Genomic DNA, 20,121 nt, shown 5'->3' on the forward strand with positions numbered 1-20,121 from the left:
TTTAATTTTTAGAAGCTTTGTTCATCCTATTTCTCTGCCTCTCTCTCTTTACAATTGTAGGCAATAAACATGGCTGGTATGTCATCGGCTTACTTTCTCAACACATTCACAACGACAATATATTACAATAAAAAAACGGCAGCTAATCTTTTTTAAAATAAAATTGGATGCTTTTATTTACCACAGATCCTCTCGAAACCGTTACTTTGAAACTTGGAGATCTCGCTACAAGCAATCCGCCCTCACAACGTAAATATATACAAGATATTGTGAAAATTTATTTCCAATTATCTCTTATAGCTAATTTCAATATGATCTCCATAATCTATACGATCAACAGCCTCTAGTGTTCCACCACCAGCACCCGCTGGAGGCCCACCACCTCAATCCAATAACTCAACACCAAAGCCAACTTCTGAAGGTGAGAAAGACATGTACAAAACACTTATGGAATAATGCTTAAAAACATCTTCTTTCTAAACTGTTAGGCGATGATTCAAATTTGATTAAAAGCACACACACTGTTCAAGTCAAATTAGCCGATCAACAAGCTGATCCTAATTCACCACTCTACTCAGTTAAATCTTTTGAACAACTCGGTTTGAGCCCTGAGCTGTTGAAGGGTTTATACTCTATGAAATTCTCGAAACCCTCCAAGATTCAAGAACGTGCTCTTCCTCTATTGATCAGTAATCCGTAAGTTATTGCCACAAAAAGTAAAAAAATCTCTGGTCTATCACTGCGAAGAACTTCCGAAGTGACAGAGAGAGAGCGACACGCACCTGAACGAATTGTTTCCTCGTACTAACAATTCTTGCTCGATATGATTAGTCCTAAAAATATGATCGGTCAATCTCAAAGTGGTACTGGTAAAACCGCTGCTTTTGTTCTTACCATGCTGACACGAGTGAATGAAGGCATGAACGTTCCTCAGGTAATTTGGCCTCGCTGACCGTATGTGAGGTATCTCCTTTTTTTTTTTCCTTCCTTGCATGAAGCGTTAATTATTTAATTACTGTTTTTGTAGGCTATTTGCTTAGCCCCATCTCGTGAATTAGCCCGTCAAATTATGGATGTTGTAGAGGCAATGAGTAAATTTACCAATATCACAAAGAAATTAGTCGTTAAAGATAGTTTAAGAAGAGGTGAACCAGTTCAAGCTCAAATTATTGTCGGTACACCAGGTACCGTCATGGATGCCATTAGAAAGAGACAATTGCCTGTTGGACAAATCAAAATTTTTGTCTTGGACGAAGCCGATAATATGTTGGATCAAGATGGATTGGGTGATCAAAGTATCCGTGTTAAAAAGTAAGAATGGTTGACTCACCACACCGTTTGCAACTAGGGAATGACTTTCTTCTCTCCCGTCTTTATTAATAATACATTATGTTCTGTATATAGCATGATTAAATCTACTCCACTGCAAGTCGTACTTTTCTCAGCTACATTCCCTGAGCACGTTCGTATCTTTGCCGAAAAATTCGCACCCAATGCGAATGAAATTTCTTTGAGACGTGAAGATCTGAGTGTCGACGCCATCAAGCAACTTTACATGGATTGTGATAGTCAAGAACACAAATATGAAACTCTTTGCAACATTTACGATTTACTGACTGTCAGTCAAAGTATCATTTTCTGTAAGCGACGAGAGAACGCTGATGAAATTGCTAGACGCATGAAAGCTCAAGGACACTCTGTGGGTTCTCTTCATGGCGGTATGGATCCCTCTGAACGTGATCGTGTCATGGATGAATTCCGTCGCGGTGTATTCAAGGTCCTCATTACCACTAACGTGCTTGCGCGTGGTATCGATATTTCACAGGTGTCTTTAGTTATCAACTACGATTTACCCTTGGATCAACGTGGACAAGTTGATTTTGAGGCTTACTTGCATAGAATTGGTCGTACTGGTCGTTTCGGTCGTACCGGTGTCAGTATCATTTTAATTGATAATAAGCGCGACTGGGAGCAGATGCGCGAAATAGAGGATCATTTCCAACGAGAAATCATTAATGTTCCAACTGATGATTGGGAGAAGGTGGAGAAGCAATTGAAGGCTCTCATTTAAAAAAACCCTTTTTGCTATTTTGAATAAAAGCAATATTTCTCATTGAATACAGTCTGATGTTTCAAATTGAAGATACCATCTGAAGAATACTGTATATGAGTTGCTTAGGAACAACCATTTATAATGAGATTTGTGTATAATTGGAATTTTTGATTTGTGAGTTCACGTGTAGAATTATCTTTCATTTTACCACATACGGTTGAGGAAGGATTAAATCTTATCAATGGGAGAGCAGCAGTCATGGGATCCTGATTTAAACAATTTATGCAGCGTTTTTTTTTTTTTTTTTTTTTTTTTTTTTTTTTTTTTTTTTTTTTTTTGGGTTGGAACTATTTTTCTTTAGTGGTCCCTTTTTCTGCTTTCTCTACCCCATTTGCCAATAATGGCATTTAAATATATTGCAAGAAAAGCTTCCTTGATTAAAGAGAACGCACAAGTAAGCTATAGTTATTGAATCAAATTAATGTGAAGACAGCCCTTGTTGACTGGGAATAAACCACAGTTGCACCTGCGGCATAAGTTTGGTTTTTTTTTGTTGATTTACTAATCTGACTGTTCTATGTCTCTTTCTCATTCCTTTATTCTTCAAAACTGTTGACACAGTTTTTCGATTTAATGACAAGTCCTTCAAGAATTAAATTGATTACTTTTGATGCTTATCATACGCTGTTCAAACCAAAGGGTAGTCTATCTGCCCAATATGTAAGGATTCAACGAACTTCTACAAGGACGATAAAATAAGGCATTAGACAACAACAATACATAACACATAAGTAATATGGTTTTGTTTAAGAAAAGGTAGAGGAAGCTGCCAAATTTGGGTATAAAGTAACAAAAGAAGCCGTACATCAAAGCTTTGGTAATGCATGGAAAGCACAAGTCAAGAAAGCACCGTTTTATGGGTTGAATCATGGCATGACCGCCGAGGCCTGGTGGAGAGAAGTAGGTGATAAAGATAAATTCGGCTTCAAAACAGATTAGAATTTTGTGCTCGAAAAAGTTGCAGGATTTCGATTCAATGAGTAACTCATATCTGTCGCCTATTATTACGCATAGTTGGTTTACTCAACGTATACATTGTCAGGCGTAGAACCAAAAGGTAGTGGAAATATGCTTTATCTGTTCACTGTGCTTATCCTGCCCTAATCAACAATCTTTATTCTTTTGGTAGAACTCGATAAGAATTATGATCAACTTTTCACTTCAGTCTACAATAGATTTAATGCAGGCGACGCTTATACAATTTTCCCTGACGTCTTACCGACTCTAGAAGAACTAAAAAATCAAGGATTTAGAATGGGTGTGATCAGTAATGCAGATGAAAGGTTAGGTAACCAATAGACATTTTCTGCTGACAAAAATTATAAACACTGATATAGAAAGCTGAACTAGCATGCTGACGGTCAATTATCCATGACTTTTTTAAAGCAACAATTATTGATAATTTGGAATTAGGGAAGTATTTTGACTTTGTGTTGGCAAGCGCAGATGTGGGTGTAGTAAAGCCTAATAAGGCGATATATGATAAAGCACTTAAAGCTGCAGGTAGAGAGGTGAAACCGCAAGAAGCTTTACATGTGGGTGATGATGTAGAAACGTAAGTTGACTATGCGCATTTTCGAAAGATAACAACGCTTTAGTGAAGGGTTACATTAATGACGCCTTTCGTATTCCAGAGATTATTTCGGTGCTTTAAAAGCAGGATGGAACTCTGTTTTATTAGAAAGAGGTAACAGAGACAAGATCAGGTTTTAGTCGTTTAATTGTTTGGACCTCTTGGAAAAAATTGATCACTCATTCAAAATAATAGCTACACCATCGGTTGAAGATTTCTCGCCCGCAATGCTGGCAGATTTGAGCATGACCAAGGATCACCGTCCAAAAGAGATCCTTACGCTCCATGACTTGTTACCTTTCTTGAAGAATATCGAAGAAGCATCAACAAGAGAGAGAGACGATATCAATAATCCTTCTTTGAAAGAATCAAAAATAGCTCAAGCTTCTAACTAATGTCAGGCATTAATAAACAATATCAGATGGATATGACTGTAGTAATGTGGAATAATGCTGTTTAATAGTTATCATTACGCAACGAAGTATATGAGCAATTGTATGTACCAGAGAATCATATGCTGCCTACGTCTTCTGGGATCCAATGCTTCAATATATGCAAGTTACAGACATTGTTTCACTCTTAAGATATGTATGTATCGCGTCTTGAGATGATGCAAATAGCAAGAGTGTCAAATACATGCAGACAACTTTTGGTGCTTATTTGATTGTAACGATAAAAATTCAGAAGGCAGCGTATGCAATTGAATTTTCGCTTTTTATTTGTTTGGTTTCGAACTATGCCAGCACGATTTTTCGGCTCTACATAGTACTTCTAAATTGTATTTTGCAATGCACTCACTGTTGTAATACTCCGTACAATTCATTTGTACTAGTACTGCTAGCTTACATACAAATTATAATTAGCTTCGGCCTTAAGGCATTTGCCAGTTTGAAGTCAGTTATTGCCTCCCTTCCCGGTGCATTAAGAAATTCGAAAAGAGAGAGAAAAACTGTGGTTTTATCTAACAGCAGAAAACATCGAGAAAAAAGTAGATAAAGTAAGAAACAGCATCTGGTCCAGTTTGAGACTTGTTAGGTTATTCCTTTTCAAACAATTTGAAGAAGTAATAGTATTTTGTATTCAGGGGAACAATACCTCTCAATTTTACTTGTAACTATTGCAGCCTTTTCTTAATCATCATTTATATGTATTTGTTTGACAGTGCTATTGTGCATCTTGATCCTGCTTTGCTTAGATGTGCAACAGACTACCGATCTTTAATAATTGTGCCATTTTGATTAACTGTTAGAGGTTACATACACATTGTCCAAGAAATACAATTACTGCTTAATAATGAGTATATATTATGTCCTGCTGAGCTATTTATCGTGTGAACGAATTGCATCCTTATTCACATAGTTCAGTCAAAATAAAGCTGCGTAACTCGTCTCTTGCGTGCTATAACACCGAACCTGACTATTATCTATGTTTGCAAACTCTATAATATACATCGAAATGTATAGACATACGCGAATGTTTTCTTGAGACAATTTTATAACAATGCAACTGTAGCGCTTTTGACTTCCCGTTTCGCAAGGAAGCATCACTGTATGTGTAACAATTGCATGAGCTTTTGGCATTCAATAAAAATCGTATTTAATGGGTCTATTTTCCCTGTCTCACCTTCACCTATTTATCTCCAGCAAGTCGAATTTTAAAAAAAGTGAGCAATATGTCAGCTCCTTCAAGGTAAGTTTCCCTTTACACGATCCCTTTCCTTGACATCCAATTATTGACAGCACGGCTAATACAGCATAAAAAAAGAAGCATCTTCACTCACAACAGAATCAGAAACGTCGCTATCTTTGGATAAAACTGTCAAAATGTCTGGAGGGGCAGCTATATTTTTACGCTCAAAACGAAAGGTCATTTTAACTGGTTTAGAAACAGAAGCAGATGCCAGAGCAGCTGAGAAAGCACCCGTTATTATTCCTACGTTTCCTACGTTCAAAGATGTTCATACTCAACGGATGCATATGAAGCAGAAACTAGCAGCAGGTTTTCGTTTATTAGCAAAGTTCGGTTGGGATGAGGGGGTGGCTGGTCATATGACCTTCAGAGATCCTGAATACCCTGATCTATTTTGGTAACAACATTTAGCCTACAAATGTAGAAAGACATAGTAAACTAAGCACTGTAAATATATCTGGTAAATAGGGTCAATGCATTTGGCCAGTATTTCGGTCACATTAAGGCCAGCGATTTAATTCTAATTGACCATGAAGGTTCTATTGTACGTGGTACAAGGACAGTGAATAAAGCTGCGTTTGTCATTCATGCAGCAATTCATAAAGCACGACCTGAAGTATTTTGCGCAGTCCATACGTAGGTTGAATACTTCCTTGGTCAATATATACATATCCTTTCCTTCTGATGCATAACGGTCAATTTATTGACATCAACACTGTTCTATCTAGTCATTCTATTTATGGCAGAACCTTTTCTACTTTTGGTCGTAAACTATTGCCTATCACGCAAGATGCATGTGCTTTCTTTGAAGCCCACTCGGTCTATGAAGATTTTGGCGGCGTTGTATTTGATGAAGCAGAAGCTCAGCGCTTGACTACTGCTTTGGGACCTACAAACAAATGTTTAATTCTGCAAAACCATGGTTTGCTCACAACAGGTAAAACCATCGATGAAGCTATTTGGGCTTTTATTTCAATGGAAAGATGCTGTCAGTCACAACTATTGGCAGAAGCTGCTTTACCTAATGGATATAAAGACTTGAAGCTTATTTCAGATGAGGTGGCTCGAAGTGTCTTCCGTAACATAGGCAACGCACAGGCAGGTTATGCTCAGTTCCAACCAATGTATGACATGATCATTAGAGAACAGCCTGATTGCTTAGAATAAAATATTCGTTTTATTGACATGATAATAAAATATTAAAATCTGTATTAACATTAAATAGTAGCTATTAAAGGATATCATATATACAAAGCACGTGTAGTTTGTATATCTTCAGCTCAGAAAATTTGCCGTTATAAATGGTAAAATTAGGTGATAACATGCTCATTTCGCATTAAGAACTTGTTATAAGGCTGTACGCTACAGGTTGACAGGCTAATATTTTAGAATAATGTAAAGCGCATGAACTGATTGTATAAAGTTCATATTAGTACACATTTGCCTTTTATCCGACCCATTGCTTATTTGGCAGTGAAGAAGCTATTGCTTACCAATTCCAGGAATGTAACCGAGACATGTCAGTAAAATATTGATTAAGAGATCGCAAGTACAGCCTCTCTCGAGTAAAACGCCAAGAGGAGGAAGGATGACGGCTATTCCAGTAGATATGTAAAGTACATGTTTGAGTAAACAGTGTTCAACAGTCCTCAACCGCACGTCAGTACATTATTCTGATGAAGAATACTTACCAAAGACAATTTTGCAAATATCAGAACAAGTGAAAGCCATTATAAGCTTGTGTGGTTAGGTATGGTTTTTGTTGATAAAAATTAGACAAAAATGCAACGAAAAGAGATCCATGACCTCCTGCTTAAATATTTTTTTCATTATGCCGCTCTTAACAATGCTTGCATTTGATTGGACAAATAAACGTCATTCTTTTATTTCTTTTTGTGGTTAAGACGCACCATGAAGTTTATATTACCAAAGCCTCCCAAGCACTTACACGCCAAGGCGCTGTCATGACAGCTCTTTGAGCAAGTTTTTTTGATAGAGTAGGATCCTTTTCGGCGACAGCAGCATATTGATAAGCCTCGGATTGTGAATTCGCTGTTCGTGATTTACTGGACATAGTGAGTGAATCTGTGGTAATGATTGTTTTACTGCTATCGTTTGTTATTGATTCGTTTGATCTTTTGATGATAGTTTTGCTTAACTGCCTCCACACATCAGCTAACCAAGGTGTTTGATGGACACTCTTAACCAAGGCACGAGTAGCTGATAGCCTATCATTCTGTTGTTCATACGTCATTTCAGGACAATAATGTGAAAAATAGATAAAATATTAGAATTTTCTACATAAAAAGGAATATTAACCTATTACAAATGTTACCTTAAGTTCGAAGAATTTAGAAAATAGCCATGGTATATACTGTTCCCTGTCAGATTCATCTATTTTTAGCAATAAAAAAAGTTTATGTCAGAGCAACTTAATTCTGATCCAAACAAATGAATTGTAAGAAAAATTCGACGCTTTCTGTTTGATGTACTTACAAGCAACACTGGCTGGCACTTTGGCTAACTCTTGTAATGCTGCTGCTGTCAACGTCTCATCATTCTCAAGCATTCCCATTGCACATAACGAAAAGATAGCTGGCAAGTAATTTGGATTTTCAGAAATGCTAAGCGGAATATAAAAGCATTAGAGACAAACTACCAAAAGCAGTAATTTCATAGAATGTTTCCGTTTTTCCAACTAAATTACCTAGAAAATAATTGATCCTTGGCAACAGATCTTTGTTCTTCACCTTCCAAGGCCCAGAGAACTTTACTCAGTAGAACAATGACATCCTGACGTAGTACTATATCATTTTGAGTAGCTTCTAATGCCATTTCAAACATTGACAATGATTCTTCCAATTGATCCATGAAGTAATACGCAAGACCTGCGTTAAGCCGAGCATAGACATCGGTTGTACTAGCCGTAGCGTTGATAGCGCCTTCGAAATCGCCGCTGGCGCACAATGTTCTTCCCAAATTAGTATGAACCTTTGCTAAGCGAGATTGACCTTCCTCTTCTGTTATAATTGATTGCTCCATCTGTGCTTCTAAGGCCAAAATGGCCGAGGCGAATGCTTCGGAAGCACGATCATATTGTCCCAATCTTTCTAATAGCAAGCCTAGCAAGTTGAAACCGAGTGCAAGCTGTGGCTTCTTTTCTGTCAATTTCTCAAGGGCAAATACAGGTGTTACGACTATATCAGTCGTTACGCGTTGACCATCGTGGTTGTTCGTTATTTTGTTGTGTTGGTTTGAAGACGAAAACAATGTGTTAGTGAGTTTTTGATAGACGCTGTTTGCATAGCCATAGTTCGGTTCTAAAACAGATCCATCATTATTAGATTCAAAGGCGTGTTCAAAAATGGTAGCTGCGTAAGCTGCATCACCCCAGAGAGAGGCTACATAAGCTTGACCCATCCAAGCTGATATCCATTCTGGATCCAATGCATGAGCTGTTTCAAATGCCTGGTTCGCCAGCTCATAATCTTTTTGCGCCAAGCATAGAAAGCCATAGTTCGTCCATGGAATAGCGCTCCGGTTATTAAATTCTATCGCTTTCACAAATGCGTATTGCGCCAACTTGGGCAAATGAGCTACAGTCATAGCAATTACACCCAACGTGTTCCAATACATATATTGTGTGGGCTCCAATTTTAAGGCAAGTTTCGCACATTGAATAGCCATTGCTGCTTCTTTCTGTTCTGCGACAACTTTCTTTTTGTCATACAATGAATTCAAGCTGATATGATAATAAGTAACGGCAAGATCATGCCAGAAAGAAGGTGCTATAGATGGGTGGTTTTTACTCAACGCAATGGCCTGTTTATAGGCCTGAGTGGCACACGATAACAAAATATCCATTGCTGTTGTTGTTGGTAAGCTGAAATCAGCTTGGATGTCTTCCAGTGCTAAAAATTCACTGATCCAATGGTGTGCCATATCATCTGCAGGAAAATGGAGTTGTTCATGAATCGTTTGGTCCGTTAATGTCATCAAAGATTGAAGAATATCATAAGCGCAGTTGTTCAAGTATTTGGGAATATGGCGATAAAATGCACAAGCATCGCCTACCCATTTCCAAAAGGCGATCATGGTGTTATCTTGCTGCAGAGCTTTTAAGCTGCTTCTAAAAACATTATTACAACTATCTGAAGCGCGGCCCGTAAAGCCGGCTTGAAGATCTTCTTTAGCATGCTCTAAATATGTTTCGGCTAAACCTGCAAGAGCGGGGATGTATTGTTGATTTTTTTGTTCAGCCGCTAAGTCAAGAGTGTGCTGGAAACCTGCAATGGCATCATCAAGCAACCCGACCTTTTGCTGAACGTAGGCTTGTTCGTTATGAGCATGAACAGAATGAGGATTTAGCTGAGTCGCGCGACCAAACGCTCTAAGAGCAGCGACATAGCGGCCCACTTTGGAATATGCCTCGGCAAGCCCTTCCCAACAATGCACATCACCAGTATCGATTCGCAACGCTTTTTGGAAACAACTAATAGCATCATTGTAATTTTGCGTGTTCTTGTTTCAATTCAAGGAAAATGTTAGAGTAAGTTTGGACAATAGGTAAATTTTAAGACCTTACCAAATTGTGATAACCCAATCGTCGCCACGCCCATGCTGCCCTGGGACATAATTTTGTTACTTGTCTAAATATAGTTTCTGCTTCTTCTAAATCACTGTCTTCTGTAATCAAATAATCTGACAAGTGTAAGGCAGCATCGTCATCCAGCGGATCTAACATATAGGCTTTCTGATAACATTTTCTGGCTCGTGCATGGTCATATTTAATCTCCCGATAGTAATGACCCAAATAAGTAAATCCATTAGCAAGATAAGGGTTTGATTTCACGGCCTGCATGAAATACTGAACAGCTTCATCGACTTGCTGCATGTCCCAATACAGACGACCCAAACGATATTGGTATTCGGCTACGCCTCCTGTTGATATTGCTCCATACTGCTGGTTTTCCTTCTCAGCTACAACTGTAGTTTCTTCTTCAGCCATCATCAAAGCTTTCGATATGTACTCTATAGCCTTCTCATAGTCCTTCTTTTCGCGATAGATCCAACCGATTGCCGCTACAGATGTATGGTTCTTCTCGTCCAACTTTGTTACTTTTTCAAAATTCTGTAATGCTTCGTCTAATCTCTTTTCATCCATTAAGATTAATCCCATTCCTTCTAAAGCCCCAGTCTGATTGGCATTGTAATTTTGTAGAATATTCTTGTAGATCGTCATCGCATCCATATGATATTTTTTATCCATTAATTGATAGCAATGCGCCATACAAAGCTCTAATGAACATAGTGCCTTACGCATTGAAATACCGTATTCCATTTTGATCTTCTTTACCAAATCTTTACCGCGAGTTGCATATTCTAGCCCTGTTTCGTATTCTTTTGATTGATAATAGATCCAGCTGAGACATAAGTATGCCAACAGACTGTTAGGGCAAAGGTCAATTCCTTCGCTAAATAATTCAAACGCTTGATCGACATTGTCATTTTGATTGAGCTCATACCCCTGAGCGAGCTTTGCTAACCCGTGATCAGGAAATCGGTCCATCATTTCCTTGATAAGATGCCAATCATAGTCATCAACAGAAGCTGCATCTGTTGATTCGATTAAAAGTTGAAGAGGTAAAGGGTCATCAGTATTTTTCAATTCGTGAGCCATATCTATAATCTCTTGATAGAGAGCATGTTTTTCATCACTATCTTTAGTGCCTAATATTTGCTTAGTGCTGAACTTTAAGAGCTTTAGTTTCCAAACTTGTTGTTCTTGACTGGCATCGGCTGGTATGAGATCCAAAATGTTCCTATAAACGGTACCTAATTTGGATATGCTGTAGACGTCTCCTTCAACACCTGTGAGTATCTGTGCCGGCGTGCCGGCGTTCATGCGGAATCGTCTGGACGCAACTTCGTTTTCAACTGTTTGCTTTAATTCCTTTTCCATTTTTTGGACAATACGTTTCCATATATCAATTTGTGATGGTAGATCGGGTTGGTCTTTGATGAGGTCGTAATAGCTGCTTTGCGGCAAAAACTCTTTTAATGTTTCCAAATAGTTGTCCTGGTCGTTTTGTTCTTGATAGGCGTGGAGTAGTTTCTTCAAGTAATCCGCAACTTTTGCACCGTCTCCGCTATAGCAATCGCAATGTATGTTTATGAGAACTGGATGCCCCTTTTGTCGTATATCAATTAACCCCTTTGTTATGTCGGTTTTACCTTTCCACTAGTCGAGGTAGTAGTTGATCAATCGTTTTTGTCAATTGCTGATATCTCTTCCTTTTCTCATAGAAAGACACTAGACCATGCCAACCAAGCATATTATTTGAATTTATTTCAATAGCTCGTTTATAAGCCTCTTCTGCTTCGTCGTCATTTTCCAAATTTGTGTGCGCTACACCTAAAAATACCCAACTACGTAATGGTTGTAGTTTGTTGGCCCACTCATTGCTTGTGAGTATAGTGCACTGCTCTTCAACATTTACAATGTCACAAATAGATTTTTCTTACGCGTTGTAGTTTTCTCCTTCCCACAATAGGACTCTTTTACACGCTTTTATCGCTTCAGTATATTCTTTTTTGCCAATAGCCTCTCTTGCAGCTTTGAGATCTGCTTTTGAATTCATGCGATGTCGAAGAATTTGTTAATGGAGAGATATGCTATTAAGTTTTTTTTTCTTGAAACTTAAAATTCTCGGAAACTGATAGCATGAAGCGGGTCACAAAACTTCCAATCAACCCATTGCCAACCGCAAAATTTAGTGGTGTACGAGGTGATCCATCGAGTTTATCCTTATCCCAATTGTTCCTTCCTCAGCTAGCAACGCACGGATCAATAATGAAGCCAGTATACTCTATATTGGTCTTGGTCATTACATTTATCACCTTCTGTAAAGCTGCTATTGTTCAACTTACCGATGAGAATTTCTCCGATTTGGTGAAAAAGGAAGATGAATGGTTAATCGATTTGTAAGTTGCTCTCGTTTTAAACGATGTCTTCTTTAAATATGTAAAGCAGAACAATTATTGATGCAAAGGAACAAATTAAACGGAAAAAAAAAAACGAAAACGAAATAAAAATAGCTATGCAGACTGGTGTGGTTACTGTAAACGTCTAGAGCCGAAGTTTCAAGCTGCAGACCGTATGCTCAAATTTGACAAAACACACTCTCATGTGCAACTGGGGAAAGTCAACGTGGATAACAACCCGGGCTTAGCAGCACGCTTTTTTATTTCTCGATTGCCCACATTGGTTCATATTAAGGACAGAGAAGTACGCCAAGTCCAATCCACGCGAACAGACAATGATATTATCTCCTTTGTCACATTGGAACAATGGCGTGACGTTAAGCCCAAGAATGGATTGTTATCGCCTTTTAGTTTATTGTAAGTAAATTCTAAATGTTACCTTTGTGATCAAGAGCACTACTAAATGCGCATAATTTACAGTGGACACTTAGTGGGATTCACTGGAAAGTTAGTTAAAAAGGTTTCCAGTTATTCACCATGGACATTGATTGGATTGCTGACTGGCTTTTTGATCTTATCTTTCGGTTTACTTGTCCTTTCGAATAAGAAGACGGCCTCACCAACAATGGCTGCAGACAATACTGAACAACAAGGATCGAAAGATACCGAAGATATACCAAAACAAATTGCAAATAGGGCGTCTTTACGTGAAAGAAAATCAAAGCGCGTTGATTAAAAAAAGGCAAAATAAAGAAGAGGGGCAATTTATTTATTGTGCTTGATCGTAAAACATGAGTGTATCAAAATAAGTTAAAGAATAAAAATTATATTTAAGGATATAGATTAATGTAGATTAGTTCTGGTTTGTTTTTTTTGTTAAATGTGGTTAAACTTCATTAAAGGCTTATTCCTTCTGCTTGCCTTTCTCCTTGTCTTCAAGTGAGCTACAGGTATTAGTTGCTGCTGCTGCTGCTATTGCTTGAGCTTCTTTATCTTTCGCTTTCTGCTGCTCTAACTGTAACTGTTGTTGTTTACGTCTCGCTTCTCTTCGCTCTCTAATATCTTTTAACTCACGTTCCCTTTCAAGCTTCTCATCTTCTGTCACTTCTGGTAAACCTAACTGCTTCCGTAACAATCTCAATTCGTCTACTGCTCTTTTCAATTTTTCATCTTTCCGCTTCTTATCGTTTTTGAGTCGCAATATATATTCGTAAGAGTGCTGTAATAAGACCACTTTACTCATTTGCTTGACTTCTTTTTCCTTCTCCAATCTTTGCTCTTCAATAGTTAACTTTTTCTTCTTCGTAACAGGCTGGGGGTCTTCTTTGTTGCCGTCTTCTTCAGTGCCATCATCATTGACGATAGTAACTGTTGCTTCAATCTTATCGATTTCAGTAACTTTCTTCTCCTTGTTATTTGAGTTGTCTTTCAGTCTACTTCCTTCATTCTTATTCCCTTGTTCTTCTTCTTCCTTCTTCTCCTCAAACTCATCAGCTTCATCTTCATCATTTTTGCCAATTCCTATTTGTTCGTCTACATCCTCAGTCAAATCATCCTCGAGAAAAGCATCAATGAGTTCCACTCTTAATGAATCAAAACTCTGCTTCAAAGTATCTCTTCTCTTCTGCTCAGCTGCCTTATGCGCTGACCTTCTATTTTCGATGCCCGATTGGATAGTCGTATTGAAGTCGATGCCTAAATGTTTCGCTGTACCTTCCTTCAAGTTTTCGTAGTTCGATTTAGTTGTCAGAAGCGCACGAGCCGTCTCTTCTTCTATCGTTGACAAGCGTTTGCCGTTTGGTTGCAAAGAGGGAGATATGAGTGGTTTCAAAGTACGAGGTGAATGATGCATGTTAGTAACATTACTACCAGTAGGTCGAGGACCTAATGGTGAAAACTGAACATGAGAAGGATTGGGAGATAAACCAGGAGAGGAGAAAGTGGCAGTTGATGCTGGTATTTTACTGATGGATGTATTGGAAGAAATGCGTCGACGTTTTGTCGTTGTTGCATTTGATTTTTGTTTGGGTATCTTTGGGTTCGTGGGTAGTAAAGGCGCAGATTTAGGTGGTTCAGACAACATAGCAGCCGGTAGCGAAGACATGTTGTCTACTGCGGCAGATGAAGACATTACATTGGCAGGAAGAGCTGAAGTGGGTGTAGAGGAAGGTAAAGACATGGGCGAGGTAACAGTGGTGGGCATTGTGATTGCAGATTGAGCTAAGGGAGACAGGGAATTAGATGCGGCATGGTTGATCGTATTGGCTACTCCTCCTCCTCCAGAACCTAATTTCATCAATAAAGAAGGTGTAGCAGGTGCAATGGCAGCTGATTTGTTACTCATAGCATTGCGTGGTTTTAAAGCTAGCGGACTAGATGCCAATTGTTTATTGTTGCTGGGAGCAGTAAAAGATCTTGGACTATTATGCATCGATTTCCTTTTATTGTTGTTGGTAGCAGTACCACTCCCAGTTGGAACTGTAGGTGTAGACGTATTAGCAGTAGTAGTATCCGCAACAGTAGCAGAACTAACACTTGATTGTCGGATTTGTTGGTGCATGCTTCTTAATTGTTGTTGCTGCCTTTCAATAAATGCTAATTTCTGTTGTAACGTATTTTGATCCAATAAAGTACTATTAACATTCTGATTCAAGAAGTTATGGCTTTGAATATTTGTGTTGGAAGGGTTTAACGCAGGTGAGGAAAGTGGTGAAAACACATTAATAGCGGCGGCAGCAGCGGCAGGCGTTGTTGCCGTCATGTTGGGAGTGTTTACGAATTGAAATTGATGGTCATAAGAAGGTGCAATAGCTGGTGAAACGAGCGGTGTGAAAAACTCATCATCATCCAAAAGATCATCGAAGGTTGTTGGTGTATGTGAGATGGGATTACTCAAAGGATGCTGCAAAGGAGTATGGAACTGATGTTGAAATGTTTGCTCTTCTGATGGTGTCTGTATTTGCTGTTGCTGTACAACGATGCTATTCTGTTGTGTTGCTATCTGCAGAGGAGACATTGTATACTCTGGATTATGTCCCGATAATACACTGCTATCAGTATAAGTGCCAATATTGCCATCTTGTTGTGCATCTGGACTTAATTGAGGTACACTGCTAAAAGCAGTAATCATATTCTGATTATTAATACTGTTATTACCGTCAGAAGTAGCTGTAGCATCAAGAAAATTGAAGAAGTCTACTGAGCTAGAATGACTTTCAGAAGTAGTAGATGAATGAGGCTGATTCACGAAATTCACATTGGCTGTACTATCTATGTTGTTCGTGTCGTTATTGACGGTATCAGTATTCAGTTTGAAAAGATCTCCATTATCTTCGAAATTAAAAGAGGTGTAATCCATCACTTAGTAGTCTGAACACAGAAAACAATAAGTTGCTGTGAAGATAAAAAGCCTAAGCTTATTTCTTGGTTTCAGAAGTTGTGTTTGATAAAGGTGATGGTAAGAAAAACCCTCACTTTACGATCTACACAGCCAAAACCAGATGACAGCCTCAAAAAAAAACCCAGATTTAAGGTTTACTCAGTAAAAAAGAAAGATAATTGGTCGTCGTAGGTTTAGGTAATCAGAATGGTAGCTCTTCCATCAGCTGCAGTAAAAGCATACACTCCATAAGATATAATTCTTTATTGAATTTTTTCTTGATTGAAATTGATACTAGCAATAAAACGACCGTTATAATACTCAACTATATACGGGATTCAAGTATACAACTTATCAATGGGTTAAACGAATCTATACAGAATAAAATTCAGATCATTTAAATGAGATGCTGTGTTTGAAATATAACTTGATGTTACGTTTAAACAAAAGATTTTTATTCAAACTCAACGGTCACAAAGATAAACTGCAGATCAAATGTGTTATGGATTAAAAAAACCCTAAAAGGGGCATAATTCAAAGTTACAGTGTTGTAACGTCCACTTTAGATGACTTACAATCTTTATTGCATTTTGATTTTAAACACACTTACAACCTTAATGGAACAGTCGCGTATAAACTTTTAAACGATTTAATTTATAATTCATAAGAAGTTCTTTCTGTAAGCATTTTTTCCAAAAAGTTTCTGAATGCCTAATCCAACTAGGCAATCAACTACTCCATTGTTGAGCTTTTTGAGGGGCGAATGCTTACGTATTTAATGTATGATTGTGTGTCTCGTTCACATTACTCTAGTTTTGATTTCTTTCTTTCTAATTATGTGTACTTGTATTACTGCTATACATATAACAGGAAGGCCGATGCAGCGAAACAGCAGAAGCACATTGCTACCAAGTGATTTGCAAAGTCGAACGCAAGTGGCCCAATAAGTTTACAGCTTAGTAATGAAGACAGAAGCAAGATAAAGATATTGTAAAAAAGCTTTGAAAATCTTGTAACGGAGAAGGTTACGCTGCTTTCCTTGACTTTCAATCCCACCAAGTTTATCAAAGCCTTGTGGTACATTCAATCCTCGTTTGAAAACGAATTTGACGAACATGTAGCTTACGATGTCCCTAAATTACCGTTGTCTAAGCGCTTCTTGCCTTTCCCTCTGCCTTATTGGCGTTTATTTACGACAAGCATCAATTCGCTTCCTACATTCATTGTTCTCGGTAAACCTTCAAAAGCTATACCAATCAGTTCGAGAAGTTTCATCAACTATTCAAGTTCCATGAAAATGGGATATGGAAGGTAAACAAAAACAGTTTTGGCAGAAATTTCGCCATTAGAATTTATATTGAATACTGTTTTTGTGAATAGTTTAAATGACCCTCAATACAACCCAGAAAATGCTAGTCTGTAATAACGTCCGTTCGGATGGTTTCCCTGTCGACTTTGTTTTCAGTAAGAATGAGAAAGCAAAAGACAAGAAAGCCATCGAAGACCATCGGTTGACTCTGGAAGACTTTAAATATGCCGAAATTGAGGCTGGTTATAGACGCTGCTTCACTGATCCCGGGAGAAGAAATGTCTCACAGCAGCGATCGGACTGGACATGAAGAAGCACCAAGTGGTAGCTGTTCTAACAAAGAGTACTAATACATGACTGGTAGCACCAGGTACTCAGCCAGTCTTGAGAAGAAAGAAGCTGGTGCCATCAAGGATATACCGACTGCCAAAACAGGCTCTAATGCACGATATCATTATCACAGCATATATCCTGTAACACTTGGAAGGTCTGTTTCCTTTCTGAGTGCATCAAAATCCAAATAGAAGCCTTAACCCTTCAGTATGGACGATCTCAGAAAAGTTCGCCTCATTGTAATCGGTAATGGCATGTCTGAAAGGACAATGGCACGCCGAAGGTCACCGAAGCGGAATGGTGGATGTTCTGTGGCGTGCGCTTAAGCGACGTGAAGTAGTCGAAAGCCTACTAGTACTAGAAATCGATGAATTCAAGACGCTTAGAATATGCTCGTGCTGTTCAAACGATACTTTGGGGAAGTGAAAGGCGTCCAGACCTACAGTATACTTTTTTACAAGACTTGTCATTCTACTGTGGAACCGAGACGTCAACGACTTAAGGAACATGATGAAGATTAGTAGTACCCATTGAAAAATCCAGGGAGACCGAAAGAGTTTAGGCGACCAAAATTATAAAACTCCCCTCTACTCAATGTCGGTGGAATGCATCCAGTTTGCGTGCCAATTGTCTAACATATATTCTTAGCGGACTACTACTATATTACATTCGTTCAAATGTAATCGATTTATTGTCTTCAAATTATGCGTGTGTTGTCCAAATCAGAAGGCAATAAACTGTAGATGATATCGATCTGCAACTTGTCGCTTGTTGAATTTCTCCACTAACTTGGTGCTCGCGGTGTGAAGCTTTTTATTATAGAAATGTTTTGAAGGGTTTTCTCCCAAATACATAATCAGCTTGATGGTTTCACGCATTCTGCACTATGTAGACACAATGTGGAGAAGTTTACGATAGTTGGGAATGATTCGCAAATGTGTACCAGCTTATGCTGAACAGTACGTTTGATAATTATAACATTCAGGGCTAGAAGAAAACAGCATTCTTCCTTATGAACGTGATTTTGTCCAATGGCCATTGCAAGAACGGGGTATAATTTAGCTATAATTAAACTAATTAAGAAACAATCCAAGCTTGGAACATCTACAACAAATGTGTTCGCAAAATCTTTGGTGGTTCTCTTCGCTCGCCAGCAAGGTAACTTTATCTTATGCCGCCTCAGCCTTTGTATTAAACCTCTTATGTGGATCCTATGAATAAGACCAAACGCAACCGATGTATCCGAATGACGACTGGTCTGGCTCCCAAGCAACTATTCAGCCCTTGTCTCTATCACTCCTTGCGCACTCTCATCAAAGTCCACACCATTGAATGCCTACGAATGCACAACCGACTGCAATTTCCGACAACTGTTGCTGACCCCATTGCTCACTTGTTGAACGAGCTCCCCACTCATTAAATAGCGTGCCAATGCACCAGCTATCTGGAGTACATCTTAGTCAATTGTCTAAATGCTCTTTATGAGGTCGATTACCTTCAGCACGAGAAAATGACCCCTACCTCCTCAGAAACATAAGGACAGCCCTTGCTGTGCTGTATGCGCTCACCACTATCAATGCTTGATTGCCCGTTGTTTATAATCATTATTATACTACTTTCTCCCTTGTCTCTTTTGAAGTTCTTTAATTCTATAGCATTTTTGATCTGCCCAGGATAATTTTGTGTTGTGTAGTTTATCACGAAGCCCATCGGGTTTAAAATTATTTGTCAATAAAAATCTTTGTTCAATCATAGCAGCAGATCAAAAACCCATTTACGCACAACCCAGAATTGCAACTCAGTTCTTTAGACCTACTATGCTGCTGTTTTTTCAACGTCCGACATCCAATGAGAACCTCCTTCAAGCATAAGATGATTTCATAACCACTTATCCTTTCTTTTGCATATGCTGTATTTTACTGTTTTTCTTCCATTTAAAGCAATCTTACTTTTCTCCCCTCTATACTTATAAGGGCGAGAAAGCTTTTCTAAATGTTCTTCGAAACAACATACGTACCTTCTCCTACCTTATCAGCAAGCCCAGTAGGTTAGTGTCAATGTTCTCATCTCTTTATATTCATGTGATATATTTACTCATTTCTTAATGTATTTGTCAAAAAAGACGATAACATTGACAACTTATCGGCAGAATTTGACCAAACAACAACTCAAACTGACATATCAACTTCACCACCCTCAGAGCAGACAGAGCCGGTGCAAAATCTTGCAGACATTGAGCCTGATTCTGATCGACCAGTCGACCATTTAATATTTGTCATTCATGTAAGTTGAACAATATTATCATTTTAGTATTGGTGCCATGATTACAAACGAAATCGCTCATCAACAAGTGTTATATCGTCATGCAAAATATTCATATAGGGCATTGGACAGGTAACGCAAAGAAAGCGCTATATATGATTTGAATGTGGTGACACATAGTTATTGACATATGATATTACAAAACCACTCATTTTGCGTGTCTTATGGCTGTTCAGCAAACAGAACAATACGGCCATTTTTACGAACATAGTAAGGTTACAACGTCGGAACCAAGTATATTAATTTAAGGATAGAGAGACCTAACAAAAATATTGTCATATTTTGCTTCCATAAAAATAGTTGAAAACCTGCAGGAAACAACGCGGCAAGTCTTACAAGTCAAAGTACCAGACCAAAATATTCGTATTGAATTGATACCTATTGAATGGCACAGACACATTCATGACCAAGTGGATCCT

At 38.3% G+C, this 20,121-nt stretch overlaps 10 protein-coding genes across 10 annotated transcripts; 7 read left to right on the forward strand and 3 right to left on the reverse strand.

Annotated features, from left to right (window-relative positions):
• The first annotated feature begins 39 nt into the window (after positions 1–39).
• Positions 40–2,204, forward strand: BDF20DRAFT_878627 (P-loop containing nucleoside triphosphate hydrolase protein). The gene is made up of 7 exons (XM_053081507.1): positions 40–76; positions 187–249; positions 341–421; positions 489–696; positions 832–934; positions 1,028–1,311; positions 1,405–2,204. The coding sequence occupies exons 1-7, from the start codon at positions 70–72 to the stop codon at positions 2,069–2,071; spliced, it is 1,413 nt and encodes a 470-aa protein (XP_052934907.1). The 5' UTR covers positions 40–69; the 3' UTR covers positions 2,072–2,204.
• A 782-nt stretch (positions 2,205–2,986) lies between these two features.
• On the forward strand, positions 2,987–3,672 carry BDF20DRAFT_823055 (HAD-like domain-containing protein; the record flags this gene model as incomplete). Its single annotated transcript, XM_053077765.1, has 4 exons — positions 2,987–3,013; positions 3,128–3,170; positions 3,243–3,401; positions 3,500–3,672. The coding sequence occupies 4 exons, from the start codon at positions 2,987–2,989 to the stop codon at positions 3,670–3,672; spliced, it is 402 nt and encodes a 133-aa protein (XP_052934908.1).
• Positions 3,673–4,235: 563 nt separating this feature from the next.
• On the forward strand, positions 4,236–5,022 carry BDF20DRAFT_606722 (uncharacterized protein). The gene is made up of 2 exons (XM_053075863.1): positions 4,236–4,749; positions 4,849–5,022. Exon 1 carries the CDS (start codon positions 4,323–4,325, stop codon positions 4,680–4,682), a length of 360 nt encoding a protein of 119 aa, XP_052934909.1. The 5' UTR covers positions 4,236–4,322; the 3' UTR covers positions 4,683–4,749; positions 4,849–5,022.
• Positions 5,023–5,509: 487 nt separating this feature from the next.
• Positions 5,510–6,542, forward strand: BDF20DRAFT_822066 (class II aldolase/adducin N-terminal; the record flags this gene model as incomplete). Its single annotated transcript, XM_053077661.1, has 3 exons — positions 5,510–5,772; positions 5,844–6,011; positions 6,104–6,542. The coding sequence occupies 3 exons, from the start codon at positions 5,510–5,512 to the stop codon at positions 6,540–6,542; spliced, it is 870 nt and encodes a 289-aa protein (XP_052934910.1).
• A 210-nt stretch (positions 6,543–6,752) lies between these two features.
• On the reverse strand, positions 6,753–7,106 carry BDF20DRAFT_821969 (plasma membrane proteolipid 3; the record flags this gene model as incomplete). Its single annotated transcript, XM_053077656.1, has 3 exons — positions 6,753–6,784; positions 6,869–6,970; positions 7,067–7,106. The coding sequence occupies 3 exons, from the start codon at positions 7,104–7,106 to the stop codon at positions 6,753–6,755; spliced, it is 174 nt and encodes a 57-aa protein (XP_052934911.1).
• A 100-nt stretch (positions 7,107–7,206) lies between these two features.
• BDF20DRAFT_606329 (uncharacterized protein) lies at positions 7,207–12,372 on the reverse strand. Its single transcript, XM_053075862.1, has 7 exons — positions 11,901–12,372; positions 11,610–11,804; positions 9,961–11,524; positions 8,083–9,896; positions 7,872–7,999; positions 7,711–7,769; positions 7,207–7,611 (listed from the first exon to the last, which is right to left on the reverse strand). Exons 1-7 carry the CDS (start codon positions 12,014–12,016, stop codon positions 7,294–7,296), a joined length of 4,194 nt encoding a protein of 1,397 aa, XP_052934912.1. The 5' UTR covers positions 12,017–12,372; the 3' UTR covers positions 7,207–7,293.
• BDF20DRAFT_878640 (thioredoxin-like protein) lies at positions 11,901–13,157 on the forward strand. Its single transcript, XM_053081508.1, has 3 exons — positions 11,901–12,359; positions 12,474–12,776; positions 12,840–13,157. The coding sequence occupies exons 1-3, from the start codon at positions 12,100–12,102 to the stop codon at positions 13,093–13,095; spliced, it is 819 nt and encodes a 272-aa protein (XP_052934913.1). The 5' UTR covers positions 11,901–12,099; the 3' UTR covers positions 13,096–13,157.
• BDF20DRAFT_878641 (uncharacterized protein) lies at positions 13,158–15,815 on the reverse strand. The gene has a single exon (XM_053081509.1). It carries the CDS (start codon positions 15,715–15,717, stop codon positions 13,264–13,266), a length of 2,454 nt encoding a protein of 817 aa, XP_052934914.1. The 5' UTR covers positions 15,718–15,815; the 3' UTR covers positions 13,158–13,263.
• A 1,141-nt stretch (positions 15,816–16,956) lies between these two features.
• Positions 16,957–17,289, forward strand: BDF20DRAFT_1001944 (uncharacterized protein; the record flags this gene model as incomplete). Its single annotated transcript, XM_053074622.1, has 2 exons — positions 16,957–17,049; positions 17,119–17,289. A coding segment is annotated over exon 2 (165 nt), but the record flags the coding sequence as incomplete, so codon positions are not given.
• A 2,083-nt stretch (positions 17,290–19,372) lies between these two features.
• BDF20DRAFT_822269 (uncharacterized protein) lies at positions 19,373–19,950 on the forward strand (the record flags this gene model as incomplete). Its single annotated transcript, XM_053077681.1, has 3 exons — positions 19,373–19,427; positions 19,581–19,663; positions 19,879–19,950. 3 exons carry the CDS (start codon positions 19,373–19,375, stop codon positions 19,948–19,950), a joined length of 210 nt encoding a protein of 69 aa, XP_052934916.1.
• Positions 19,951–20,121: the final 171 nt, after the last annotated feature.

The sequence above is a fragment of the Mycotypha africana genome, assembly GCF_025528875.1.
Source record: "Mycotypha africana strain NRRL 2978 chromosome Unknown BDF20scaffold_7, whole genome shotgun sequence".
NCBI classification, from domain to species: domain Eukaryota; kingdom Fungi; phylum Mucoromycota; class Mucoromycetes; order Mucorales; family Mycotyphaceae; genus Mycotypha; species Mycotypha africana.

Coding starts and splice junctions, on each gene's coding strand:
- BDF20DRAFT_878627 (XM_053081507.1), top strand. Junction 250..340: donor AAGCAATCCGCCCTCACAAC/GTAAATATATAC, acceptor TACGATCAACAG/CCTCTAGTGTTCCACCACCA. Junction 422..488: donor ACCAAAGCCAACTTCTGAAG/GTGAGAAAGACA, acceptor CTAAACTGTTAG/GCGATGATTCAAATTTGATT.
- BDF20DRAFT_606329 (XM_053075862.1), bottom strand. CDS start 12,016: ATGAATTCAAAAGCAGATCTCAAAGCTGCAAGAGAGGCTATTGGCAAA. Junction 9,897..9,960: donor GATTGGGTTATCACAATTTG/GTAAGGTCTTAA, acceptor AATTGAAACAAG/AACACGCAAAATTACAATGA. Junction 8,000..8,082: donor AAGGATCAATTATTTTCTAG/GTAATTTAGTTG, acceptor TATTCCGCTTAG/CATTTCTGAAAATCCAAATT.
- BDF20DRAFT_606722 (XM_053075863.1), top strand. CDS start 4,323: ATGCAGACAACTTTTGGTGCTTATTTGATTGTAACGATAAAAATTCAG.
- BDF20DRAFT_878641 (XM_053081509.1), bottom strand. CDS start 15,717: ATGGATTACACCTCTTTTAATTTCGAAGATAATGGAGATCTTTTCAAA.
- BDF20DRAFT_878640 (XM_053081508.1), top strand. CDS start 12,100: ATGAAGCGGGTCACAAAACTTCCAATCAACCCATTGCCAACCGCAAAA. Junction 12,360..12,473: donor GATGAATGGTTAATCGATTT/GTAAGTTGCTCT, acceptor AAATAAAAATAG/CTATGCAGACTGGTGTGGTT. Junction 12,777..12,839: donor TTATCGCCTTTTAGTTTATT/GTAAGTAAATTC, acceptor CATAATTTACAG/TGGACACTTAGTGGGATTCA.